This window comes from Bubalus bubalis, chromosome 10 (genome assembly GCF_019923935.1).
Source record: "Bubalus bubalis isolate 160015118507 breed Murrah chromosome 10, NDDB_SH_1, whole genome shotgun sequence".
NCBI classification, from domain to species: domain Eukaryota; kingdom Metazoa; phylum Chordata; class Mammalia; order Artiodactyla; family Bovidae; genus Bubalus; species Bubalus bubalis.
Genome location: NC_059166.1, coordinates 89,403,769 through 89,431,368, shown reverse-complemented (window position 1 = coordinate 89,431,368; position 27,600 = coordinate 89,403,769). Strand labels below are relative to the sequence as shown.

The 27,600-nt window shown below is 39.8% G+C and overlaps 1 protein-coding gene across 3 annotated transcripts in view; it reads right to left on the bottom strand.

Annotated features, from left to right (window-relative positions):
- COL12A1 (collagen type XII alpha 1 chain) overlaps positions 1-27,600 on the bottom strand; it is a 119,866-nt gene that overhangs the window by 52,215 nt on the left and 40,051 nt on the right. For 2 of the 3 annotated variants that reach the window (XM_006062002.4, XM_006062003.4), the window contains exons 15-34: positions 23,249-23,515; positions 22,603-22,795; positions 21,178-21,299; positions 19,322-19,471; positions 19,121-19,240; positions 18,859-19,023; positions 18,131-18,277; positions 15,297-15,436; positions 14,633-14,762; positions 12,532-12,674; positions 12,070-12,199; positions 10,067-10,203; positions 8,851-8,980; positions 6,251-6,390; positions 5,906-6,038; positions 5,771-5,797; positions 5,293-5,435; positions 2,663-2,792; positions 1,505-1,644; positions 941-1,070 (exon numbers count right to left, since the gene is read on the bottom strand). In XM_006062002.4, the coding sequence (XP_006062064.2) occupies positions 941-1,070; positions 1,505-1,644; positions 2,663-2,792; positions 5,293-5,435; positions 5,771-5,797; positions 5,906-6,038; positions 6,251-6,390; positions 8,851-8,980; positions 10,067-10,203; positions 12,070-12,199; positions 12,532-12,674; positions 14,633-14,762; positions 15,297-15,436; positions 18,131-18,277; positions 18,859-19,023; positions 19,121-19,240; positions 19,322-19,471; positions 21,178-21,299; positions 22,603-22,795; positions 23,249-23,515 (2,817 nt within the window). The remainder of the gene's footprint in view (positions 1-940; positions 1,071-1,504; positions 1,645-2,662; positions 2,793-5,292; positions 5,436-5,770; positions 5,798-5,905; positions 6,039-6,250; positions 6,391-8,850; positions 8,981-10,066; positions 10,204-12,069; positions 12,200-12,531; positions 12,675-14,632; positions 14,763-15,296; positions 15,437-18,130; positions 18,278-18,858; positions 19,024-19,120; positions 19,241-19,321; positions 19,472-21,177; positions 21,300-22,602; positions 22,796-23,248; positions 23,516-27,600) is intronic. The other variant, XM_006062004.4, reaches the window with a different exon arrangement.

Genomic DNA, 27,600 nt, shown 5'->3' with positions numbered 1-27,600 from the left:
CAAGCAACTAAGCACTCATGGCCATAAAAGAAACTGAAACGAAGCGTCAGTTCTCCAACACAGGTACTGGAGAGATAGATGATTTTATAGCTCTGCCTTCTAAGGGAAACCTGGCAACATGGATGAAGCCATTTAATTCCAAATACCTATCTTCACCCATTCATTCCTTCTCATTCAGCAAATCGACACTGAATGTCTTCTATGATTAAAATAAAAGGCAAAAGGAAGGAGAAAAGATACACTCAGTTCTCAGTTAACTACCTCAACTGGGACTTAGAAAAACATTCAAATTAAATCCATGTATTAACCCCAAACTCTAGTTTAGCCAATATCATCATCGTTCCAGACCACTAATCTTTTGCCAAAAGAAGTCATCCGAACTTGCTCTCTTTCAGCCATCAGCAACTGTATTTTTAATGCCAAAGAAATATTTATAGGTATGCCCCAAAGCCTTTAAGCAATACTACAAAGAATTGTAAAACCACCATAAACTGGTTTCTCAAGATGTTAATGGCAAATGAAAGCACTCAGATTTTCAACGCCATCAGCAAACCAGAGAAATGTGTGATTAAGTAATATGATGCACAGATTTCAAAAATTGACACTGTGAAAGCCAGTTACAAAATACTGCTCCACATAAATTTATAAAGCACAAAGCAAAGTTCATGAATTTTTGCCAGTGAAACAGAATACGGACGATTATATATACATGTATAAATTCTGAAATTGCCATTTCAGAAGAGGAATGCCATTATAACTTTTCTGTTTCACACACTAAAATAATAACAGTTGGTGGCATTTGGATGGTAAACTATTAGCAACTTTTATATTTTTATGCTATCATGAATTTTCCAAATATTCTTCAATGTGCCTATATGGCCTTTACATTGAAAAGCAAAGTGTATCTTGAAAGAGCTACGTTTTCTGCCTTCTTACTTACATGTCCTTCCAGTATCTGATGTGCGTCCTCCGTCACCTTCAGAATAAACAGGCACCACTGTAACGGTGTATTGGGTATCTGGCTGTAGATTCCTAAGAATGGCATAATTGGTATTCCCAGGGATTGGTACCTAAAGATTTTAATAAAATGTAAAGTACTTGATTTGAAAAACTTGCAAAAGAAATAATGCTTCGAATGATACAATACTCAAAATAATAAGTCAAGACCAAATCAAGAAGCAAGATCTGTAATACTAGGACGGAATGATGGGCTCCCAGACGCACTGTTATAACTATTTGCAAAGGAAGACTTCTTACACTCATCCTAGACTCGCTCCTAGAACTCCCCAGAATTATCACTTCCCTCAGCTCCAATCCTCTGTCCCCAAATCTCCCCAATCACCCAGGCACCCGAGGCAGCAACCTACTACCCTCCGTCAAGTTCTACTAAATGAATATGTACTTCTTAGGTTCCAAGGTAAATTTTTAATTCTTTAGCTCTACTTTGCAATCATTTGGCTGCAGTTGAAACAAACACACATTCTTCTCTACAGGAAATAATTACCAGTTCCTCCGGGCCCCCTGCTGTGGGTGCGTAGAAGAGCTTATACTGGCGAGGATTGCCCTCGGCGTGGTCCCAGCGAACGTTCACACTGCTGGTGGAAGGGTCATACACTCTGAGGTTCCTCACGGTATTCAAAGGTTCTGAAATGCACAGAAAGCACGTCACGGTGTGATGCGAACAACCCGGCACACGCAGAACACAGGTTCACTGATGTGTCCCAGGAACCCTAGAACACAGCAGGTCCCCCACAGTAGGCACCCCATAAATATTTGCCGAAGTAGTGAATAAATGAAAGAATGTCTGTGATCATCTGATGAATGTCTGTCTCATCTCTCCAGAGACATTTTGGCTCCAAAGGCAGTTTTTATTTGCTTTATCCTAGAGCATAATCCCAGGGATGGGGGAGCCTGGTGGGCTGCCATCTATGGGGTCGCACAGAGTACAACACAACTGAAGCGACTTAGCAGCAGGAGTAGCAGCAGCAGAGAATAATACCGACCCAATGGACATGAGTTTGAGTAAACGCCCGGAGCTGGTGATGGACAGGGAGGCCTGGCATGCTTCAGTCCATGGGGTCGCAAAGAGTCGGACACGACTGAGCGACTGAACTGACAGAGTAATTATAAATGTCTTTTTTCCGTGAACAGAGACAGAGAATTCCAAGGATATTCAAAACAATTGAGATCACTATCAACATGCATTTTAAAAGATTAGCAAAGCTCTGTGTCACCCCAGGGTTTCCAGAGAAAGATATGATTCCACTTCCATGAAGGTTATTTAAAAAGCCACAGAACTGGGCTTCTCTGGTGGCCCAGTGGTATACAATCTGCCTGCCAATGTGGAAGACACAGGTTCGAGCCCTGATCTGGGAAGATCCTACATGCCACGGAGCAATTCAACACACACATCACAACTGTTGAGCCTGTGCTCTAGACCCCAGAAGCTGCAACCACTGAAGCTCAAGAGCCCTAGAGCCTGGTGCTTCGCAACAAGAGATGCCACCTCAGTGAGAGGCCTGAGCACAGCAAAGAGAGAGTAGCCCCTGCTCACGGCAACTAGACAAAAGCCCACGCGGCATCAAAGACCCAGAAAAGCCAAAAGTAAATAAATGAGTTAATTCTTTTGTTTTTAAAGCCACAGGATTCTGGGTTCACTTACTGGTCTTGCCTCTTCCTGTCATGCGACCACCTTCGCCGTCCGGATACAGGGAGGACACAGTGATGGTGTAAGGAGTGTTAGGCTTCAGCTTCTGCAGCAGCACATTGTTCTGCCGTCCTCCTATAGTGGTCTTGAGCAAAACAAGAGTAAGCGTCAGCCTTGTCTCTCCATCTCACTAACCTGCTAGAGAAAGCTCTTTCTATAGGGTAGTTATAGAGAGACGTTTGCCAAGATCTGGAAACATGTCCCACAGTGAAAGTTGGAAATATATCTTGGGTATAATTTTAAATGTAAAAGGTGTACCTTCAATCATAAAAAGGATTTTAAGCCTTAAACCTGGTGACCTTAAAAAGATATTTCAACGTGCTAGCTGCCAGCACTGTGAAATTTCATCCAAAACACGTTTCACAGAACTCTTCCCCCAATAAAGGCATTAATCATAAGCAAGCTGCAAAGGAACTTTAAGACAGCAAAGAACTGCACAGTATTGGAGGTGCCACATCATTCAGTATTATTCTTAACCTTTTTTACAGATGTTTCTTATTTGCTTTAAAAACACATTAAAATGATTCAGCAAAAAATCTAAAGCTTTTGGTCTTCCCCCTCAAAAACTACCCCTCTGACAGCATGAGCTGGGAAACTACATGACGGGACCCTCTGCCAGGCCATACTCCAGGATTCCAGCCTTGTGGTATGAAGCTTTCTCAACGTCCTCTGATTACAGAGTCCCGCTTAAGGCCATCTCGTTATCTTGTTGAAAGGGAAATTTGTATGATTTGTTAACAGTCTACAGAATTCAGATGCTTATGCCAGACTAATTAAAATCGCATGAAAATGGCATGCTGCCCACCACGAGTGCACATGCCACAGCCGGTCCAGATGTTCCCCACTTAGCGCCCATCCACTCAAGTGGTGTGAGTTTCAGGGAAAACTTCCACACGGGCAAACTCAACCACTACTGCTGCTTAGTCGCTCAGTCGCGTCCGACTCTTTGTGACCCGATGGACTGTAGCCCGCCAGGCTCGTCTGTCCATGGGGATTCTCCAGGCAAGAATGTTGGGGTGGGTTCCCATGTCCTCCTCCAGGTCTGACCCGCAGATCAAACCCAGGTCTCCTGCATTGCAGGCGGATTCTTTACTGTCTAAGCCACCAGGGAAGCCCACAGTGGCTAATTTTAACAAATTTAGTATCTGAGATTATGAGAGCAAACTATCAACGTATTTGATACTTAACAAATCTGAAAGCATCCACTTAGTAGAAGTAGCCCCATGAGGCAACAGAAGAGTGTGCCTACTTCTTACATCCAATTCTCCAAAATAATGCTAGCATCAGTAAGTCATTACTTTGGTTATTTTATGAGCCAGCATTAAAAGGCAAATAGCCCTAAGAATAACAGACTCTAAGGGACTGTCAGCTAATACTTTACAGAGGATAAGTTGAGGACACTCCTTCTGCTTACAACAAACAGCTGAGGGATAGGAAAAAAGACTCGAGGCAGCAGTTCGATGGTCAGTATCACCAAGAACAGAAATGCTAAGGACAAGTTTTATCTAAATCTGGCCCAGCTCAGACAAAAGTTCTGTTTCTGCCATTAAAATATCAATCCATTAAATGTCTTATTTTATATAAAAGCCACTTGATGACACTTGGTATTTAGTTTATTATGATGAACTCTAAGAAATTTTTAATCCAAATGTATCACACTCCCTAAGTCAGGTTCTACGGAAACCTCAACAGAGCAGCTCACAAGCAGCATTAGTTCAGCATAATCCACTTACTGTGTGGGTTCAGAGACCTTTAATCACTGCCAGCATCCACCTCTCCTAACACCTCTAAACTGGGAACAGGTATGGACCATTTGCTGGAGCTTGGAGTCGAATGATTAAAAGTTAATAACTCATCTCTCTCTAAGGCTTTGTGAGGAAAGAGTACAGTCCCACAAAAGTCAACAAAATGCCAGACCTCACCAAAAGAAGTATTTGAAATAAATCAGAAAGCATCACTCCGTCCAAATAAAAATCACACTGCTTCCTGACCCAGGGCAATGTGTGCAGTTTGGGCCACACCTTTCATAAAACAAAGCTGGAGAAGGTTCAAAGTAAGCAAAGTGAATGGACAAGGGCTCTGTTAAATAAGGGACGTCTGGGAAGATAAAGAAGATGAAGGCCAAGTTTACAGTCCTACTGTCTTCCTCAGGAACCTCCATTTGGATCAATGCAAATGTGATAAATAGTATAAGTCAGGCTGAACAAGTACCCAGATCAAGAAACATCAGAACTAAGACATACATCATGACATGCAAAAAACAGAAAAATTAGAATAATGGAAGATTAGCAAACTCTCTCAAAACTTGGTCAAGTCAGAGATATAAGAAATGAAAATACAAACAGACTCAAAAATCTAAATACCCTCATGGATAACCCAGCCCTAATAGTTTTTAAGAAAACATGAATACACTGAGGGACAAGCCTGATGCTATGAGGCTCCATTAGGGATGAAGCCAAATAATTCCAACTAATACAGTAAATTTCATAACTCTCAAGACAGTAAGTCTGACTAACTAAACACTGGGAGTGAGAGCTTGAGGAGAAAAAGAATGTAACCAAGTATCTTTTTTCCAAACAGATTACCGTTTGTTCATTGCCTTCCCCTGTTGAAGGCTGGTAGGTGATTCTGTATTTCTGCACACGACCACTAGCAGGATCCCACTTAACAGTCAAGCTGTTGGATGTTGCATTGTACACCTGAAGGTTTCGTGGGCCACTCTTTGGGGCTGAGAAAAGATTGTTGAGAAACAGAGTAAACAAACTGAAGAATGCCTCCCCCACAAATATGCACTGTCTCCAAGGAAATGAGCAGAGTTTTGTACTTCTAGACTCAGAACTAAATCTGCCCCCGTAACAAATGATGGTCATTGAGTCTCAGAGGACTCCTTAACAGATAGTAGCAAAGAGAAAAATTCTTCCAGAGAGACCTGTTTAAGAGAGGTCCCAATCAACACCTTACAATTTATTGTAAAAGCAGAAGGCCTATTTGCAATGGATTTTGTGGTATTTTTCATTCATTCATTTGTTCAGGATTCATACAATCAGCAAATTAAGTTCTTACCTTGTGTTGTTAAGGGTATCAAACGCACTAAAAAAAAAAAAAAAGAGAGAGAGTGGCAAAATATTACTAATTCAGCCAAAGCTCTATTCTGTCAATTAAAAAAAAAAAATGTCCTACTGAAGGTTAAACACCTACGTGTACGCTCGCTGCCAATCAGGTCATCGCTTTCTGACTCATCAGGATAAATGGCGGTAACAGAAACTTCATAGAGAGTGTTGGGGTTCAGGTTTTGAAACACCAGAGTATTCTCATCTCCATTTAGGATGGTCTTAAGGAAAGAGGAAAGAAAAAACAAGCCCACACAAGATTAAGTCACTGTGTGCATCACACGCTCCACGGCAGTTGGTTGACATCATTTAGCCAGATGTTCTTCCTGCTTTGAGGCATGTCATGAGCTCAAACGTCACTAGTAGGAAACGATGCTTTTCAGGCAACAAAGGTCATATATTAAAAAAAAAAAAAAAAAAGAATTAACACTACCTCCATCTTATCTGCGCTTCCTGAAGGCGCCCAGGTGATTCTATAGAGAGACACATCAGAAGCTCCATGGTCCCAAGTCCCTCTGAAACTCTCTGGTGTTACTTCAGTAATCTGTAGGTTTGTTGGGGCTGGCACGGTGTCTGTCATGAGAGAAGGCTATGTTTTTGGATGTGATCTACAAACTCAATATAATAAAACAGCCTTGAACGGACTTGAGGAAACTGGCTGACAACATTAGAACCAAGTGTCTTACAAACTCAGTTCATCTGAAAGTAAATACGGGAGAGAGCCCTGAGAACTGCAAGTATTTTATGGATATAACAGACTGCTTCAGTCCATTAAAATGGTGATTTTTTTTTTAAGGTACCATTTAGTCATACTATTCTAACACAGTGGTTCTCCATCGTTTTGCCCTTCACACGTTTTGAGAATCTAAGGAAAACCCTGGACTCTTTTCCACAGCAACACAGAAGGCAAACTTTAGCCTGTAGTATCAGAGAGAGCATGAACCTTCATGGTTCATGAAGATCGTTACTTACGATATAAGTAACCCACAGATAAGCTTTTCCTACAGATCACTAACCTGACACACAACGTGAAGCTGACTGTATCAACTCTGTTCAGAGACAGGAATAGCCCTGCAGCGCTGACGATGGCTGAAATCCCGACTAAGGATTCTTCTACTGACCAGGCACCCCAGCGAGCTTGCAGTGCAAGCAATTTGGAACGTCTACCACCTGTTCTGAGCTTTCATTGTCAATTATTCCTCTATCTCCTGGTAACCAAAGCCAACTACACAAAAGCCAGAGCCATCAAAAATTTGTTTCTAATAATGACAATGAAAAGGCCCATTGAGATAAAAAGACTGGTCCCACTTTGGCAAGCATGACTGCAGAACAAACCAACCATGAAGGATGCACTTTGGATGTGTCTAAAAGTTCCTAGGAAATCTTAAGGATTAAAAACAAGTACTAATTTAGTATATTAAATTACCTGCTTTCACTAGTCTTTCTTCCTGACCTTTCCTTCCCTTTACTATTCCTGTTATATTTATGCCAGTGTGCACCTATGGGCAAATGTTCATCTCCAGCCACTACCCTTTCCAAGTAAGAACTGATGCCAAGAAGGCAACTGAAGTTGCTAAGAGATTTCACATGGTAAGAAAAGAGCAGAGGTAGAGACTGTCTGAAGTTACATAGGAGGCTGTGATATTTGACAAGATGCGTTGATCATGTACGGACAGCAGGGCACTGAAGACATTTCTGATCCTCTGGTGATAACGATGCTGGAAAAGTTTTGGACCACAGCACTTACCCCAGCACTAGCTTCCTGGGCGAGGCTGGGCAAGTTGTTTGAATTCTCTAGACCTGTGCTGTCCACCATGAGAGCCAACAGTCACATGTAGCTAATGAGTACTTGAAAGGTGGCATCTGAGTTGAGATGCACTGAAAGCTTAAATTAAGACACGTGTGTGCGTGTATGTTCAGTCGCTCAGTCGTATCCTTCTCTTTGAAGTTCTATGGACGGTAGCCCACCAGACTTCTCTATCCAAGGGATTCTCCAGGCACGGATATTGGAGTGGGTTGCCATTTCCTCCTCCAGGGGATTTTCCTGACCCAGGGATCAAACCCACATCTCCTGCATCTCCTGCATTGCAGGCAGATTCTTTACCACTGAGCCACTAGGGAAGCCCCAAATTAAACACATCAGATTTTTTTTTTAATTATTATCAAAAAAAAGTGAAATATCTCACTAATAATTATTATACTGGTAAATTTTGAAATGTTAATATATTGGATACACTGGGTTGAATGCAACACATTATTAAAGTTAATTTCATTTTTCTCTTTACCTTTTCTAATGTGGCTACTAGAAAATCTTGAATTACCTACGTGGCTCCTAATATATTTCTTGGGAACTCTGCTGGCTCTAGACTTCAATTTCTTAAACACCATTTATCTAGAAAATGACGTGCTAAGCACTGAGCCAGAAACTGGAGGTTCAAAGTTGAGCAAAATACATGGACTTCATTAGGAGGGAGCCAGAGGGAAGTGGTATAGACAGGAAAAGCCCGACGGGCAATAATAATTGAGTTAAATACTGTGGAAGTAGCACGCTTTCTCTCCACCCCCGTACACAAACACACACACACCCCCACACCCACACACCAGTTAAGTATATGGAAGATGAGTTAGTGGCAGTGGCTGGTAGAATAACAGGAGAGAAATTATCACAAAAGGAATAGACCTAAGGATAGAAGATGGGAAGTGATTAAGTGAGGAACCACCTGATCCCAAACAGTATTAAATTCTGGCAAAAATAACATTAGGAAATGCACAGAGAACTATACTCAACATTTTGTAATACCTATAAGGGAAAAGATTCAGGAAAGGAATATACATCTATCTATAGTATATATTACAGAGGTACATATGAAACTGAATCCCTTTGCTATACACCTGAAACTAACACAACATGATAAATCAACTATACTTCCATTGGAAAAATTTTTTTTAATTTTAAGAAATGAAAGAATCAGTTAGTGACACATGCATGCAGTGCTATTTCCCAATTATCATTAAAGCATGAGTGCAACTCACGGGTGGTTTCTTCCGCAGTCACTGGGGGAGACTCCCCCTCTTCGTATACAGCAGACACGCTGACTGTGTACAGGGTTTGTGAGAAGAGGTCTTTAAGCGGCGTGCTGGCCCGTGACCTGTCCACCTCTACCTGTAATAGAGCGGTGGAACTATTTTTACAAGGTTTAGTTTTGACATCTCTCTGTTGTTGGCTGTGTCTCTCAGCACGAGAACATAAGAACTGCAGTACAGAAAAAAAAAAACAGCAAAGTTTTCCAATTTGCCTAAGAGTCCAGGAACTGAAAACCGTTTATAGTTTCCAAAGTGGAAACGATGTATGTACTAGAGCCTTGTGTTTGGTAAATGATGACAGCCTAGGAATTCAAACAACCTAATCGCTTTCTCCCCATTTCCCTGTGAGTCACTGCCTCATTGCTTTCAGAAAAATTCTCCTGTGCATTAGCTTGTAAGACCCACTGGTCATTGTACTGCTTCTGAAAATTGAAACCCAGAATGAAAAGAATATGTGCACAGGTTTAAATTAGCCTGCATGCAGTTCAGAAGACCAGCACAGTCTGCAATTGGGTGCTTATAGAAACTATTTCTAGCTTCCAAAACTCCCTCTGAGGTTCTTACATTAGTGTCCCTTCAGGGGAACATACATTTTAAACCCATTTGCTGGTGAAGCCCCTCAGTTTGCTCCCACTCCGAAGCAGGCTGTCACAGAAATAGCTTTTCATCCCAACATCAATTCAGAAACGTTCAAAGCCAAAGAGACACCCTTCTGACACTATATTCATACTTTCTCTCTGTCCCGTTCAACTGTCTTACCTCCCTATTCCTTGACAAACTCCCCCTCTTCTTTCCTGAATCCCCTTGCTACCCTTCATTTTTAGGAACATCCTTATGACATTTTCTTAGTCATTCATAGAATGCAGAGCATCATATTAGGCATCAGGTGGAGAGTGAAATACCATCTAGATTCTGTAACCCTTTATCTACTAAGGGATGACGTTTTAGGATTAATATCACACAGCAAAACATTTCTAAACTAAATGCAAAACAGTCCAATATATTATCAATATTCAAATAGTGTCATATTTGTTAATACATGACAAGTTTTCAACACTATGTTCATAAAGGGACAAGTATCCAAAACATGCTATACCTGTTTAGATTCTTCTGTTAAACTACTAGGAAAACAAATATTTCTAAACCGCTTCCAACCTCAACCTACCTCTTTGGCTTCCTCTTCTGGGGTTTTGTAGCGAACGATGTATTTACGCACTTTTCCAGGTGCGGGTTCCCATGCGACGTTCATGGTGCTGTGAGTCACGTCTCTGAGTTTCAGGTCTCGGGGACTGGGCAGAGGCACTGGAGACGCATGATAAATTAGGACCAGAATTTATTCTCAACCACAAAGCTCTGCAGCTTCCACATGAGCTTTTAAGAAGTTGCGTGAAGAAAACTTAAAGGTGTGCAGCAAAGGAACTAAACAAATTGGTTATGATGACAAAAGCACTTTGATTCTACGAGGTACAGCTGAATTCTTAAGGCTTTTTAAAAATAGGATAAATTTAAATTTTTATAACAACACTTTCTCATTTATATTTAACTTTCTCCCATTCTATTTAAATAAACTCTTACTTGCTGCTCAGCTATAATAAATCATAATTCGCCATAAATGTACAGCTTATGTTTTTTATCAAATATTAAGTCAGTTGAGATTGAAATCAAAGTGTCATGCTTCGTGAAGTATGTGATAGCAAAACAAACGGTTACAAGAGTGAAGAATGAAGATGATTCAAAATTACACATCCAATAAGTTCAAAAGAAAAAACCCACAGAAGCCCAAATGGTTAGGAGCAAATCCAACAATAAATTTTCCCCAAGACAAACAAATCTTTACCTTAAAACGGACAAGGAGGAGGATAACTAAAGAAGAGCTTTTCTCTTGTCACATGAGACATATCTTACTCTTTCTAGCTGCCTGTTTGACCAACTTTCTCTGTCTCTCGTTTCAAGTCTGCACATGTCTCTTCCTGAATCTGTCTTTCCACCTCTATGCTCCTACACCTCCATCCCTTCAATGCTTTCCTGTCTCAGCCTCTATCTGTGCCCTCCCCCTCCTCCGCTGCTGCAGTCCAGCCCTATATCCAAATCTATAGCCATGTCTGTCTTTAATCCCACTATGACTTGGGTCCCCTCACTCAGCACCTCCAAGATATGTTGCCATGCCTGGCTGGATTCCTACTCTGTCCACCCACCACCACCCCATTTCTACAAACCACAAGCTCCAGATAGGGTCTGACATGTAAAAGGTGATTATTTGATGTCAGTGACTATATCCTGCCCTACCTTGCAGGGTTTCTCTTTTCTATCTCTTCACGCTTCTGTCTCAGACCCGTACCCCCCTGAAGGTTTCTTACAACTTCTTAATTTCCTTAGAAATGCAGTCTGAGACTCACAAAATATAAGCCAAGAAGACATGCTTAGAATCCCAGCATGCCCACCTCAAGAAGCAGGAAACAAAACTACCAGCTGGGTAAGACCAGGGTCCTAATGCCATCACTGTCAATTTTCAAGAAAAAGCACCTAAATGCTAGTGAAACAAACCAGAAACACACAGGAGGCTGAACAACACACACAAGAGAAGTGCAAACCATGAAGGAGTCAGGGTCCTCTACCTTGCCCTACGTTATTTATCAGCACATTCCCCAAACCTAGGCACAAGACTGGAATGTCACAGTTGATCAATATGTTTGGGGACTGAGTTAATTTACTAAACATAAACAGACTGATTCGGATGTGCGATAGTTTCTACTTCAACAAGAACTTGGAACATCTTGATCGTAAACCTAGTATTTTTCTGCAACATCCCCTTCTCACTAATGGTGTATACCATATTCATGGATCGACAACAACATGGACTGTAAGATGCACCATTATTTTATGCTCTGTTCCCTGACTGACACCTCACCAAGAGCAACGGTAAGACACCACTGATTGTAAGATACCATCTGAAAATCTGATATGTTAAATATGGAGAAATAAATGCAAACCTTAACAATCGATTTAAGATGCCGCCGTAAGTCTACAAACAACCTTGGCCATAAGGAATAACCCTACAACTTATGCACAATCAAAATCAGTCTTAGAATCATCGGGCAAAAGAAAAAGCTTAACAAATGAGCCACATTCACAGCAGTGAGAGAAGAAGGAAACCCAGCGACATCTTACAGGTGACTTCCCTTGCTGTGACGGGTTCGCTGGTGAGGTCATGCAGGACAGCCTGGACTGTAACCGCATACTCGGTGTTAGGGAAGAGGTCACTCAGCTGCACGTCATTCACTGTTGGCTCCACGCGCATCTGCAGATGGACAAGCCAAGGCGAAAGAACACATTCAAATAAAACATTTCCGCTAATGAGGGACAGCCAATCACACCAAGCTGTGACCACTAGATTTGAGCACAACTTCTATTTTTCATTTCTCTGAATGGCATTTCCCTTTTCATACTGATATATATATATATATATATATATATATATTTTTTTTTTTTTAAGATGTGTCACAGGCCACAAATCTAATCTGTTTTTGTTTTGTGTGTAAAGCTATGCATGAGCTAATGAGCCCCTTAACGGGGACCGGACAACAGTGAAGGCTCCAGAAGAGCCAAGATAAACAAACAAAGGGCTCCCACCTCTTTGGGCTTGGTCGGAACTGTGGCATTGATGGGCTCGTAGGTCACGGTGTAGCCGGTAGCGCCCCCCACTGGCTGCCACTGCACGTGCATGGTGGTTGAGCCAATGTCGTAAATGTTCAGGCTGACCACAGGCACTGGCACTGTTGAAATGAAAAAGCAGACGTCCATCTAACTCTTGTCATTCTCCTCATTTGTTAACTGCTTCCAGTGGCTCAGTGGTAAAGTGCAATGCAGTTACTGATATTAGTATATGGTAAATAGACAATGGGCTGCTGTGAGTAATCAGTGAGAGTTAATATAATCCCTTTCTCTCCCCTCAAAAACCCAATCTCATTGTTTACCGCCAACACATACTAAGACTGCATGTGATAACTATTTCATAGAGAAAAAGACATTTAAATGTAAAATGGCATTCTAGTGTCTATCCGAAAGCCAAAACAGAGAATAACTTCCTGAGGTTTCAGTCTCTTTTTCTGGAACATCTGTAAATTGACCATTTTCATCCTTCAATCATAGAATTTCATACATAAAAAGCCAACCTAGTATTTCATTTCATTTTTACTTAAAAAAAAATAAGTGAGAGTGATGTTTATTAATAAGTGGAATTCAGGGGATTCTTCAAATAGAAGATTAGCCCATGAGGCACAGTAACAGGCTTACAGTCTCCTTTTCACTTAATATCCACACAGCTTTCTAGTTTTTTGTCCAAAGATGGACTTTAAAGTTTTAAGGAATTATCAGATTAATCTTGCCCATTATGAAATATATTATTTCCCACCTAATGGTCTAATATGAAGGGAAATATGAGAGATAAAGACCTAAGGGACTGAGCAGTCAGTGGAGTCAATTCTTGCCTTGGAGTTAGGCCCATTCCTTCCTCTTTCTTATAAGAGGCCTCCCTTCTTCCTGGAGGTCAGCCAAGAAGATGGGAGAAGGAAAGAGTATTTTCATATGGCCTCAGAAACCCCATCAGGAATAGGAGTGAGGAATATCTTTCCTCAAAGCTCTACTCAAAGCCAAAGCCATCAGAACTTCTCTGGTAAAAGCCAGAGTCCAAAAGTCAATAAAAAAGGAGCTCTCGCTGCCAGCTGGAAGATCTGGCCTCATGCAGAACTGAACCAGATGATTCCTGCACAGCTGCTCCTCCAGATACTCTGAGTCCCACTCCCCACATGGTACCTTCCCTTAAGAGGTGGACAATCGTGAAAGGTACCCTTCCCTCTAAGGTAAACTCTTGCCATGAATACCCAGTGGGTTCCAAGATGGTAGGAACAGCCGGTAAAAGCAGAAAATCACAGAGTATTTATTGAGAACCTGCACAAAGTACACATTCAGTAAATGTGTGTTGAAGAGATATCAAATAAAGGGATGATTCGGAAGGCTTACAGAAATCCCACACGCTACAAAAGAACTTATTTACAAAACACAGACAGACTCACAGACATAGAAAACAAACTTAGAGTTACCAAGGGGGATAGTGGCAGAGGTGGGGAGAGATAAATCAGGAGGCTGGGGTTAAAATATACACACTACTATATACAAAAAAAAAAAAAAAACACCCTGATACTGAAAAAGATGGAAGACAGGAGGAGAAGAGGGCAACAGAGGATGAGATGGTAGGATGGCAGCACCGATTCAATGGACTTGAGTTTGAGCAAACTCCAGGAGATGGTGATGGACAGGGAAGCCTGGTGTGCTGCAGTCCATGGGATCACAAAGAGTCGGACACAACTTAGCAACTGAACAACAAGTATATATGAAATAGACAATCAACAAGAACCTACTGTATAGCATAGGGAACTACACTCAGTATCTTTTAATAATCTATAAGAATCTAAAAAAATCTGAAAAAAAAATAATGTACACATACAACTGAATCACTCTGCTATACTTTTGAAACTAACACAACTCTGTAAATCAACAATATTTCAATAATTTTTTAAATAATTTTAAATATTTAAAAATATTTAATAATTAATAAATTTAATAATTTAATAATAAATTTAATAATTAATAAAAAATAAAAAAAATCCCACATGGCCTGTCACCTCTTTACCTTAATAAATTAAACAATGAGTTTTTTTTTAATCTGACTTACATGTTTTTTCTGTGCCCTTCAGAGGCTCACTGTATTCATCTTCCACTACAGAATACACATTGACAACATATTCAGTTTCAGGCTTCAGATCTTTCAGGACCGTGCTCCTTTCCAATCGGCTCACATAAAACTAGGGAGGAAAATTTACAAAAAATAACAACTTCTGTTAGAATCAGTTCCCTCTTTTCTACTGTTAATTGTGAAGTAGTTAACTTCAATGAGTTAAAGAAATATTCTTCAATGAGGTCATTGTCTTTTGTTTTTGAAAACTATCAGATTACAGTGAGATCTTGGATAATCCATACAGTTTATGCTCCCAGCTGTTGTTTCCTTATTTGTAAGATGAGTGCATAAAACTAGAACATCCTCAATGTTTCCTTCCTACTCGATGATTCTCGTATAAACTCATGAACAAATTAAACACCCTCTTAATCCCTAATTTAAAATTGTATTGATACTGTGCAATTCTTGGAAAGCATAAGAAATTAAAAGCTCTTCCCTCTAATTAAGCCCAAATGGAAGTGCTTGCCCTGCAAGAAATGGAGAACACCACCATGGACCCAGTTCTGCCCCCTACTTCCCCCTGGCATTCCTCCCAGAGCCCTAAGGAGGAGGACCCAATCTCAGGACAGGAAGGAGCGGGTTGTAAGGACTGTCTACTCACTTCTTGTCGTTTCCCTCCTGACACTGGGTAGTATTCCACCTTGTACCTGTCCACGCTGTCAGAAGGAGGTGTCCAGCTCACTCTCATAGAACGATGGGTCCGCTCAGAAAGAACTAGGTTGGAAGGTGCTTCCAAGTCACCTGCACGTGGAAATGAAGTACATAGACTTTTTCATTATCATAGCAAGATGATGATATTTAAATTAGGTTGCAATGGTGTTCCTCTCCATATTTCAAGCTTTTATACACATTCTTTCATATACTAAGAAGTTACAGTTGTTGTTCTTGTTCAGTTGCTAAATCATATCTGACTCTTTGTAACCCCATGGGCTGCAGCAGGCCAGGCTCCTCTGTCCTCCACTATCTCCTGGAGTTCGCTCAAATTCATGTCCACTGAGTTGGTGATGCTATCGAACCATCTCGTCCTCGGCTGCCCCCTTCTCTTCCTTCCCTCAATCTTTCCCAGCATCAGGGGTCTTTACTAATGAGCCAGCTCTTTGCATCAGGTGGCCAAAGTATGGGAGCTTCAGCTTCAGCATCAGTCCTTCCAATGAATATTCAAGCTTGATCTCCTTTAGGATGGACTGGTTTGATCTCCTTGCAGCCCAAGGGACTCTCAAGAGTCTTCTCCAGTAAATCAGCCCAGTGCCCGTAAGTCCTCTCTGAATGGGTGGCCTAAGATTCTTCACCCTCAGGAAATTCAAATCTGAGCTCTTGTCATCCTTTAAAAGCTGCTCCCCTCATCCTGACAGCATCACAGTTTATCCGTCACCTAGATTCAAAACCTCTGACTCGTCCTTGGATACTCTCTCTGCTCTCCCACCTTCTGCATGTATCAGTAAATGACAACATGGGGCCTGACAACTCTATTGCCTCTATCGCTATTGGTACCACCCAAGTTCACTGCCTTCATTATCATGTTGATTATTTACATTCATGTCTTATCTTCTTAACTATAAGTTATGCTCTGTGAGGACAGAAGTGATTTCTTATTCATGTTTAGTTCCTTTTCAGGATCTAATTCAGTGGTAAGAGAACCTACTTATTTTCTCACTCAGAGAGAAACAGCCAAGCCTTCTAAAATTTAGGAATATCCTACTGCTGTGTTTGTTTTTTTCTGTTCATAAGTGTAGGTGAAATGACTAATATAGAAAAATATTTGGAATCAATATAAATGAAAATAGAAATATTGGGCTCAATAAGACCATTAGAGAGACATCCCAAATAATAATCACAGGAGAGCTAATACAGTGACTCCATGAGCATGGCAAATCATTCTCATATGAACTCTTCCTACTTTCTTTGTAAGCCAAAGCTGGGAAAAAGCATTTCCATTCTTAGTATCCTAACCTTTATTGTACTTGGGTCATAATCAAGCCTACAAAATTATCAAGCAATTTTACTGTCTGGGAAACTAAATGAATGCAACTATTACATAGCTGATGTAAAAAAAATAAAGTAAAACAGATAAAAGATGTTTTCATCCCCACTCAAAGTTCTCTCCAACTAAATAAAACTACAACTCTCTCAGCTAATCCAAAGCCAGACGCCTACAAATTCTGGCTTCCTGGCTGGTCTATTTCTCCTGGGAAAAGGTCAGTCTATTGTTCAAAATCCAAAAAGAAAATCTGCAAAATTTTGAAGAGAGAAATTCAAGAAGGAACATTCAAATAAATGTATCCTTAGTATCCAAAGCACGTGAACCATTTCTACCACTTTGTTAAACTCATTCCAACTTTCCAAAACCAGAGTAAATTAATGAAAGACAGTCTTTACCAGAATCTACACTTACTTAAAAGAAATTTTTCTCATACAATAAAAACCGTCATTTTATCATTAATTTTCAAAATACCTTCAGTTTAGTATTTACCATGGTTTGTCCTACAATTTACACAGGTAGTAATTATTTTATACCACTTCTCACTACAAATTCACTTCTATAATTTTATTTCTAAACCTTAATTCCTTATCAATAGCTACCTTTTTTCAAGGACCTCTCAAAACATCTATACCCATCTGACTTTGAGTAAGTAACTGTATTTCTCTAAATCTATTTCTTCAGTGGTAAAGAGAGATGATACCCTTTCTAAAAATCCACACTCTAACACTGTAACTTGTCTTTATGTTTAGAAGTTACAAGTGCAAAGTATCAACTGTGATCATCTCTGGTTGGGGCATTTAATAGTAACTTAGTAGTGATATGGAGTGAAGATGGTTTACCAGAGAAAAATATACACCAGGAGAGAAAGCACCTCTTTATTCCCTAATCTCACTTGTGTATGTGTCTGTGTGTGGTGCACACGTGTGCAGTCGCTCAGTCATGTCCAAGTCTTTGCGACCACATGGACCACAGCCCACCAGGCTCCTCTGTTCAAGGGATTATCCCAGCAAGAATACTAGAGTGGGTTGCCACTTCCTTCTCCAGGGGATCTTCCTGACTCAGGGATCAAAACTGCATCTCCTTTATTGGCAGGAGGATTCTTTACCACTGAGCCACCTAGGAAGCATGTGTTTGATACAGGCACATTTAAACTAAATGTATCCCCAAATAAACTAGAAGTCATTTACAGTTTGATGCCATCAGAGAAAATCCAAGGACTAAATCAATGATTCTCAACTGGGGGCAGTGTTCTCCCCAGCAGACGTTCAGCACATTCTGAAGGTATTTTTAGTTGTCATAACTCAGGGGATACTACTGGTATCCGGTGGGCAGTGTTCAGGGATGCTGCTAAACATCTCACAATACACAAAGTAATCCACTCCCTCCATTCTACAAAGAATTAAATGGACCAAAATACCAACAGTTCTGAGGGTGAGAACCTAGGCTAACCTTACCTGGACCTTTGACACTGTTACACAAGTTGTTGGTGAGGTCATCCACGATCCTAGAAAGTGAATCAAAATCTGCCACGTTGTATGCGTGGATATCATCAGGATCTGTTGCAATCATCTTTAACTCAACTTCATCAGCATTTTTAATACCTTGGGGAAAATGGATATACACAAATTAAAAGCATGTCTCAGAAAAAAATTCATGGAACAAAGCAAATATTTCATAGGCTACCCTTATACATTCCGTGTTAACTAGAATGTATATAAGATTTTCCCCAATAATAAAGTAATTACATAAATTAAATAGAAACAAAAAATAATACAAACTGAAGATTATTTTGTTTGGCTTCTTCTCAATGCTTCTAGCACCAATTCCCCACCAAAAAGAGTTTGTTTACTGTTTTTTTCTGGAAAGTATTATAAAATAGTGGATATCAAAAACAAACATGATGCTGTGGAAAACCAAACAGGAATTTTCCTGAATCCTATTAATAGTACAGTTGTTCTCTTGATTTATTACTCTCTTCCAAGAAGCCATGTAATTTTGTCCCATTGTAAGGAGAAAAGAAGAAAATAGATGAACTTCCTGGCACATTATTTTAATAAATCATGTGAAGGGAAAGTGTGTTTCTGTATTTTTCATGCCTCAGAAAATATTTTTAACTACAAAATTATCCTTGGCAAAAATATTTGTCACCCGTGGAGGCATGGCTATTCTCATCCATACTTACCAATAGCAAACAGTTCCACGCCTTCATCCTTGAGTTTTTTGGAAGGTGCCTCAACATCATCCTGGGATTTTCCATCAGTGATAAGAACACCGATTTTTCGAGCTCGAGGTCTCATGCCAGCTTGGGTCTTGAAGCTCTGCTGGCGAATGAAATTCAAGGCCATCCCTAGTGGGATTGTTAAAAGAGAATCAGCCACATCATTATTCAGCCACGAGCTCGGACAAAAGCGAGAGCCGACAGCGCCCTGGACCATCTGGCTCACCTGTGAGGGTGTTGCCTCCTTTGTAAGGCAGGTTCGCCACGGCCTGCAGCAAGCTCTTCTTGTCTTTGTGAGCATTTAGCTGCCACTCTGTTCTGGGGTCCCCACTATACTGAGCGAGGGCTGAAAGGACACCATTTGAGTTAGCATATGTAAGCGAACCTGATGAAGACATCTAAATGCCATCAATGTTGTCAGACCTACCAATCTGTACTCTTTTGGGGCCAATTTCAAAGACTTCCACAATACGAGAAATGAAGCTCCTGACGGTTCTAAAGTTAGCCCGGCCGATGCTCCACGATCCATCCACCAGCAGCACGATGTCTGCTTCAGCCCGGGTGAGACACTCCATCCCTGACGCAGCAATCACAAGACAGCATGGAGTCAGGGGCACATTCTTCATCAGGTTACTTCCCAGCACGCTTCTGCCACCCCCGGGGGCCAGGGTCACCTAACAATCTCAGTTCTGTGGCTCAGCGAGGTGAGTTCAAGACTTTGAAAACATGTCCATATGACTTAGAGCTTCAAATAAGAATCACAGGAACTATCCATCCCTCTAATAACCAATTCAGTTGAAATATCTTTCCTTCATCTTTGACTATATTTATGGCCACAATCATAGAACATGGAGACTTAAACTGTCATTATAAATTTGAATAGGCTCACAAACCCAAACACTGAAATATAGAAGAGGGAATGTACAGCCTTCTGACTATAAGGAAATAATAATTTTAATAAAACTTTGCATTTTCCTCAATTTTCAGTGGTCATTAGCAGACAAGTATGAGATGAACTCTAAAACGTGCAAGCCAGAAAAAGGTTCAGTGAGCCAAAAATATCTTTTGAATTAATGCAAAGTCTCAGTAATACATACATTATTAAGGATTAGGCACAGAACTCTCAACCCTTCTGAAGTAAAAGATATATTGTTTAAAAATCTGATGGCTATTATTTAGTTTTAAATAACTTAATCATCTACTACATATAAGAATCAGGTAAATACAAATGGTGAAATCTGCACATTTAAAAAATCAAGAGAGAAGGAAGACAATCTAGAAAAAAGGATGCAAAGAAGTATACAAATCGAGAGCTACAGAGACCACAAGCACAAACACTGATACAAAGCTAGGGTGCTTTGGAAAGAGAGAATTATCCCAAATCCTCAGTGCACAAGCTACAAAATAAAAATATAAGTCAGTTAATATCATCATAAGAGAAAAAATAGAACATCAATGCAAAACAGCATGAGTTGAGACTTTATTTTATCCACATCCATATTTTCAAATGCTTTCTTTTCCAAGAGCTTATGTTACCAGCTATGAATTTTTCAACTACTTGCCATGTTAGCATCTGATCTTTATATTATTAAAAAAAAAAACTGAGAAAAACTCAGTGATGCTCATTATACTACAAAGGCATCACTGGTATACTGGATGGTCCATCAGAGTGAGGATTCCCCAACGCTATCCATGCACCTACGCCTTTACGAGTCTGCTCCTGCTCTGCCAAGACCTACTCTTTATAAGCAAATGATGAAAATATTTAGTAGTAAACTCTACCCACCACCCTCACTGCTAAGAATGTTCAAATCTAGCTTCATGTGTATCAAAGCTGTAGTTGTGGCAGCAGCAGAAAGTCTAAGGGGTTTATGTTACCATTTTGCTTGCCAAGTCTTAGCTGCCCACCTATTAACATATCAATAACCAAATACCACTTGCTCAGCCCAAATAAATCCTTTCTACAATTACTTTAGCGAAATAAAACTGCATTTAAATCATTAAAAAGAGAGAAATGTACATCATCTACCCACTGAAAAACTCAGCTTTAAATAATACAGTACTCTAACTAATGTAATGCTGACAAGAAAGCCTTTAAAAAAAATGTTGGCAAAGTGTGCTTAGCTGGATGTCTGTAGAATTTTTTTAAGTATATATTACTGAAATAAATTTTAACATAAAATTTAATGGTTGATTTTCATGGTATAATTAATCTAACACTTTACATTTGAAAAAGTTACATGGTACTGACTTTTCTTAGGAGAATGCAATTCAATTTCTTACCAGAGGATAAAATTGGCATTACAGTTGTGTCAGAAAGAGTTGTCATTTCTTGTCCAACAAGTGGTGAACTTTCTCCTCCATCAAACATTCCAAAAACGTTTACTTTATAGGTGGTACCTGCCCTGAAATGTTAAAATACACAGTCTGTATGTATAATAGTCTCAAGTGGTAGCATTTTTTTTGTTTTGTTATAAATATTCATCTTGATTTACAAACTTTCATTCAGAGGAAGTTATAACACATAATATCGCAAGAGAAGAAAAATAATTTCCATCACATTCCAGTTTAAGCTCACACTGTGAGGTATCGAGGGAAACTAGCGTTCTAGAGAACACTGGGGGTTCAGGGCACCAGTTTCCACCTTGCCTTTCCATCAAATGTAGAATTCCCACCTTCCCACTGAGCAAGTCAGGAAAGGATCAAGCTCTCACTTTTACTACTGCTAAGTAATGGGCTTTAAGAAAATAATTTAAAATGTTGTACTTGCAGGGAAACATAAAGCCCTGGCACAGTGCCCAGAACATAGTGTGTGAAAGTTGCTCAGTCATGTCGGACTCTTTGTGACCCCATGGACAGCAGCCCACCAGGCTCCTCTGTGCATGGGGTTCTCCAGGCAAGAGTACTCGAGTGGGTAGCCATTCCCTTCTCCAGAAGATCTTCCCCACCCAGGGATCGAATCTGGGTCTTCTGCATTGCAGGTGTATACTTTACCATTTGAGCCACCAGGGAAGCCCCCTGGCACATAGTAGGCTCAATCAATTTTATCCTCCCTATTCTGATAAAAGTAAGTATTGTGCAAACAGATATCAGTGTTGTTGAATGAATAGTCAAAACAACTCAACTTTCCACCTGGCAATGAATGCAGAGCACTCTGTTTTTTTCACTATAAAGGATGTAGGCTGCTGTTCAAACTCAAACCTCCTTCTTTTCCACTGCGGAGCCTACAGCAAGACCTTCCATCAGCCCCCACTTCCCCAAGCCTCTCAGCTGACCCCAAGCACAAAGGCCCACTCCCTCCCTCGCTCCTGGGAGGGAATGTACACAGGCATCTCTGGGTCAGCCCCTGGGCCTTTCCTGAAGCACAGGAACACCCACATTTCCATGGGGCTGGTTGGGGACAAGCTGCTCTTGGTGAAATGGTGTGATGTGGATGTCAATTTTTTAAAAGCGGGGTGCTATGGAAAAAAACACCATTCCTGATCTCTTAGTAACGAACATCATTAAAATAGTGTACTTGTTCAGGCCTAAATTTGAATGTCTGAACCCAAATCTCAACTTCAGCCTCAACAAGAGTGAGAAAGCAACTTGGGCTGATTTTAAATACTCGGCCGGCGACAGACACATACGTGATCGTGTGTGGAAGGCCTATAAATGTACATCAGTTATGCAATCTGTTAACAAAAATGAAATAGAGTTCACTCCTACCTAAGTTCCTCTAGAACAACTGTGTTGTCATACGGTCCAACCACTAACTCCCCCAGTCTTCTGTCATCTCCCGTGGGATGAAACGTGACCTTGTAACCCTTGACCTCACCGGGTGCGGGCTCCCAAGTCACCCGGAAGCTTGACATGGTTGGATCAGATGTTTTGAGGTTTCTGGGTGATTTAAATCGAGAAGCTGTAGAGATAATAAATATTAAAATATTATCCAACAGCCTAGGCTCTGGAGTTTTTTGTATTAACCCCTACAATAATAAGTTGAATTCTAAATATCTAAGTGGCACACATGGCAATCATCACAAGCAAAACACTTCAAAATAAATATTTACTTTATGTTAAGTCAGAAAGCACAAACTATAATGCCCAATAAAAGTCAGAATATTAGAGTGTGAGCCAAGTGCGAGTGTAAACAGCACTCACAATTCAGATTAGAGTAACATTAATATGTAGGCTCATTTTACAAGGAACTAGATTGGTAAAAATCATATGCTAATTAGGCATCGTATCCAACTATTTATTATAACGTAATTTATTACAGAGTTCATTTTCGATATTCACAAATGAAGCAGATATATTAAAATCCCCCATTAAAATATTATACTTTCCCCCCCAAATTATTATGATTTCATACCTGTTGTTCCTGATCCTTGCCTAAGCTTTCCTTCCCCTGTCTTGTAAACTGGGAGAACTGTGATGTCATACGTGGTCTGGGGCTGAAGTCGCTTTAACACTGTGGAGGTGACTGTGGGCGACACTTTGGCAACCATCTGCCTCCCACCCCCGCGGGGGCGATACACAACACGGTAGTTGACAACTTTCCCAGGTGCTGGTTTCCAGGTAACTCTCATCGTGTTTTCTGTTTCTTCATCCACTTTCAAGGTTTTCGAGTCTTCAGACACTGCGAGATGAAAAGAAGATTACAATGCACATCATGCTGAAAGAACATGCTCATGTCATCACCGCATTGATGTGAGAAGACACCAGGTGTGGTTTCTTAAATACGGACACCCTTCCTCTACTTCGCATTGCGATCTCGCTTACATTCAGGACGCCGTGCGAACCTAATCTCAGTGAGGTTACACAGTGAGATGTTTTCTTTTTATCTGGCTAATAACTAAAAAATGGAAGTTCATATTGCAAGGATTTCCTATTTGCATTCCAGAGACTTTAGTAAAGAAAACATCCATTTCCGGAGATGAATTTTTAGGATTTTTATTATATTTCCATCTGTAAAGAATTCCTGTAGAAATTACAGTGTGCAGAATATGAAAAATCATAAATACAGGGTCAGAAATATTCCTTGAGTCTTTTCAGAAAAAAGTACAATGCATAAATGACTAGCCAGAGTGACTACAGTTAACACCATCCTTTGCGATTGCCATGAACACATAAGACGATCAAGGAACAGGAAATTCTGACACAGAAAAATATCTCAGGGGCTCTGGAGATAAACCAGTATACACTGGGTGGTTTTAGAAAAAACTGTATGTAAAAAGGGTTTGATTAATATACAACAAACTTTATTAAATTATATCTTACTATAACTATATCAGAAACTGGTCACCCAACATCCACAAATAGCCAATACAGTCCTCCTTTTATATATAATTAGAGCTTATAAGCAGGATCATTTCATTCAGTTCAGTAATCTCAGCATTCAAAAATCATAAGCATCTTCTAAAAAGAGAGACAAAGCTGAAGGAAACACTGCAGACAATCTTTTTTTATTCTAAAAGAAATTTTCATGTTCAAACAGGCAAGGACAACCTGAAAAAACTAAAGAAAAAAAAAAACCTGGGAAAGCTTTAAAAAGTACACACACACATACACGCACACACAGAGACATAGCAGGATTTTTCAGACATGGGACATCATCAGGTAGCATAGGACTATGATCCCTGAGAGAAACAATTGAGAAGGAGCTTGATCATTGTCCTGACTTATTGCTAGGAGAGAGTTTCCAGCACCAGTACAGGAAGGGGGAACCCATAATGGAGCCTGGTGGTCTCCCTTAATTGAGGAGGTAGTTTTGTCAGTTTGGGGAGTCCAAGGCACTTAGAACTTGCAGAGAAAGTCCTGGAGATAGTGTGACGGAGAAAAAACTCCAAAAATCTGCAAAAGGTCCTACTTAAGTGTTCAACCCAGTACTACTCCGTACATATGAATAAGTAAACTACTCAAAACCAGAGAAAGAACCACCTAGAAGGAGTAGACACAAAAAAGTTCTTAGAGTTCATGTGGGGCCAGAAATATTCCCCCTCTTCAGAGTAGAAAATCTCAAAATTCTCTGAACATCATATAGAGTACTAAGAAGGAGTTACTGCCCCAGGACTGGTGTAAAACAAGCCCTAAACTAAAGGTTTCTCTGGTCTAGTTTTAACACAACATTAATGAAAGCTTCAAAAATATCAAACTGTTTCCAAGTGAGTTTACTACATCCCAGAACAAACCTTTAGAGGATATTTGTAAGAACATAAAAATATCTGATATCCAAAAAGGTAAAATTCATAAAGTCTAGCTTCTAATAAAAATTACCAGAAATGCAAATAGTGAAAAAAATAATAACCTGTATCATGGACTGAATGATTGTGCCTCCCTATATTCATATGTTAATGTCTTAATCTCCAATGTGATAGTATTTGGACCTTTAGGAAGTAATTGGAGAAGGAAATGGCAACCCACTCAATTATTTCTTGCCTGGAGAATCCCATGGACAGAGGAGCCTGGAGCGCTACAGTGGCAAAGAGTTGGACACAACTGAAGTGATTTAGCATGCAGGGAGGTAATTAGGATTAAATGAGATTCTACAGGTAAGGCCCTAATCTGATGGAACTGGAATCCTTATAAGAGGATGAGGAGACAACAGAGAGCTCATTTCCTCTCTCTCTCTCTCTCCCCTCCCACCCTCAACATGCACAGACTGAGGAAAGGCTACTTGAAGACACAGAAAGAACATGGCCATCTGCAAACCAGGAAGAGAGCTCTCACCAGAAACCAAGTTCTGCAAGCAGAAATAGAACTGGAAATAACACATATGACAGAACTATTCAAAGGGGACATCAAAACAGATATTATCAATATTATGATATGTACCATATTCCATATGTTAATGATGGTACAAGAAATATTAAGCATGTTAGGTAAACACATAGAATATATAACAAAGACTCAAACCAAACCTCTAGAAGTGAAAAATACAATGCCTGACACAAGAAATACACAGGGTGATATTAACATCAAATCAGAAACTGCAAAAAAAAAAAAAAAAATACTAGCAAACTTGATGACATGAGAATAAAAACTACCCAAATTGAAACATAATAAAAGAAAAAAGACTGAAAAACTGAAAAGCACAGAAGTGAGCTATGTGACAACTTCAACCAGTCATGTGGAACCAGAATACCTGAAGAAAGTGAGGAGTAATAAATAAAATATTTTAAGAAATAATGGCCTAAATATTTTCAAACTTTATAAAACTATAAACCCACAGATCCAGCAACCTCAATAACCCAAAGCACAAGAAACATGAAAAAACCCCACCCAGGCACATTATTAGCAAATTACTTAAAATCAGTATAATCTTGACAGCAGCCATATAAGCAAAAGATACATTATGTATAGAGGACAAAGGTAAGAATGACAAAACAAGTAAAGAAAATCAATATATGGTTATGAATTATGTCTCTGAAAGATGCAAATAAAATTTCAACTAAGAGTATATTGGTTGCATTTTTTTAAATTTTAGGCTAAGAAAGTAAGAGAATTCTTGGCCAATTCCATTACTTCCTGGCATATTAAAATGTATTTAGTTAATCTCCAGTTCCCCATTACTATTCTTTAGGTAAGTGAACTATTAAAAGAAAAATATATATTTTTTCAAAAAAAAAAAAAGTAAAGACCTTACATAGGATTTTTGAAAGAATATGAGAAAGAATAGTACACAGAACAATCTGTCACAAGTGTTGAGTAAATCCATGTGTGTCTAACACTTTTCTAGAAAAAGTTCTGCTAAAATATGTTTACTGACCTCTTGTTTCCATCTCTTCAACTCTTGTTCAGTAGAACAAGACATTTCTTCCTTGCACAAAATTCTCAAACCCATTTCATACCACTTAGAATTGAGACAAATGGACAGTTAAATATTATGAGTGTTGGTCTAAAACGAAGCCTATGTCCCCAAAAAGGGGGGTCACAAATTTGAAGATATTCCCAAATTTAAATATGTTAGTAACTTTCAAATAATGTACTTCATACTTTGAAATGCTTCAAGGATCTCAATTGTTTTCCTGCTTTATAATTAACTCTTTAAAATAAAGGAACTGAAGTTAAATAAAGTATGACATACCTCATCCTAGCTTTAATGGGAAACTCTGGATTTTAAGGAGGGAAAAGAAATCCTTGTTGGCTTCCCGTAAGTAAAAGGCAAGGTTTGTCGCTCCATTCATTGGTATGCCACATGCTATAAAATGCTCTAACAGTCCCATTCTAAGTTCCTTTCAAGTTTTAGTGCCTTTCACAAGATGCTCTCCAAAACTTACTGTACCTCGGCTAAACTAGCTGCCATAACTGGAGGGCCGGTAGAGTTTCCCACCTGCTGGCTTTTTAGCCACAATTTGTGGTTGTCAGTGTATTGACAGTCTGCATACCATGTCTCTGAACGTCAGGTGAAAGCAGAAAATATTTCCAAAATGTCCCCCTTGGAAGTTTATAAGATACTCTAAGAGCATGGCCCAGTTATACACACCATTTTGGACTTGTCCACCAGCCGAAGACACTACATGTGACTCGGATTTCTCAAAGTATTTTCAAAACTACCTTACTTTCCACAAAGAGAGCAAACCAAAACACAACAGCTAAGAATGGTAGCAGATGGGGGGTGGGGAGGGAGGCTCCAGAGGTAGGCGATGTGTATACACTTGTGGCTGATTCGTGTTGCTGTAAGGCAGAAACCAATACAACACTGTAAAGCAATTGTCCTCCAAA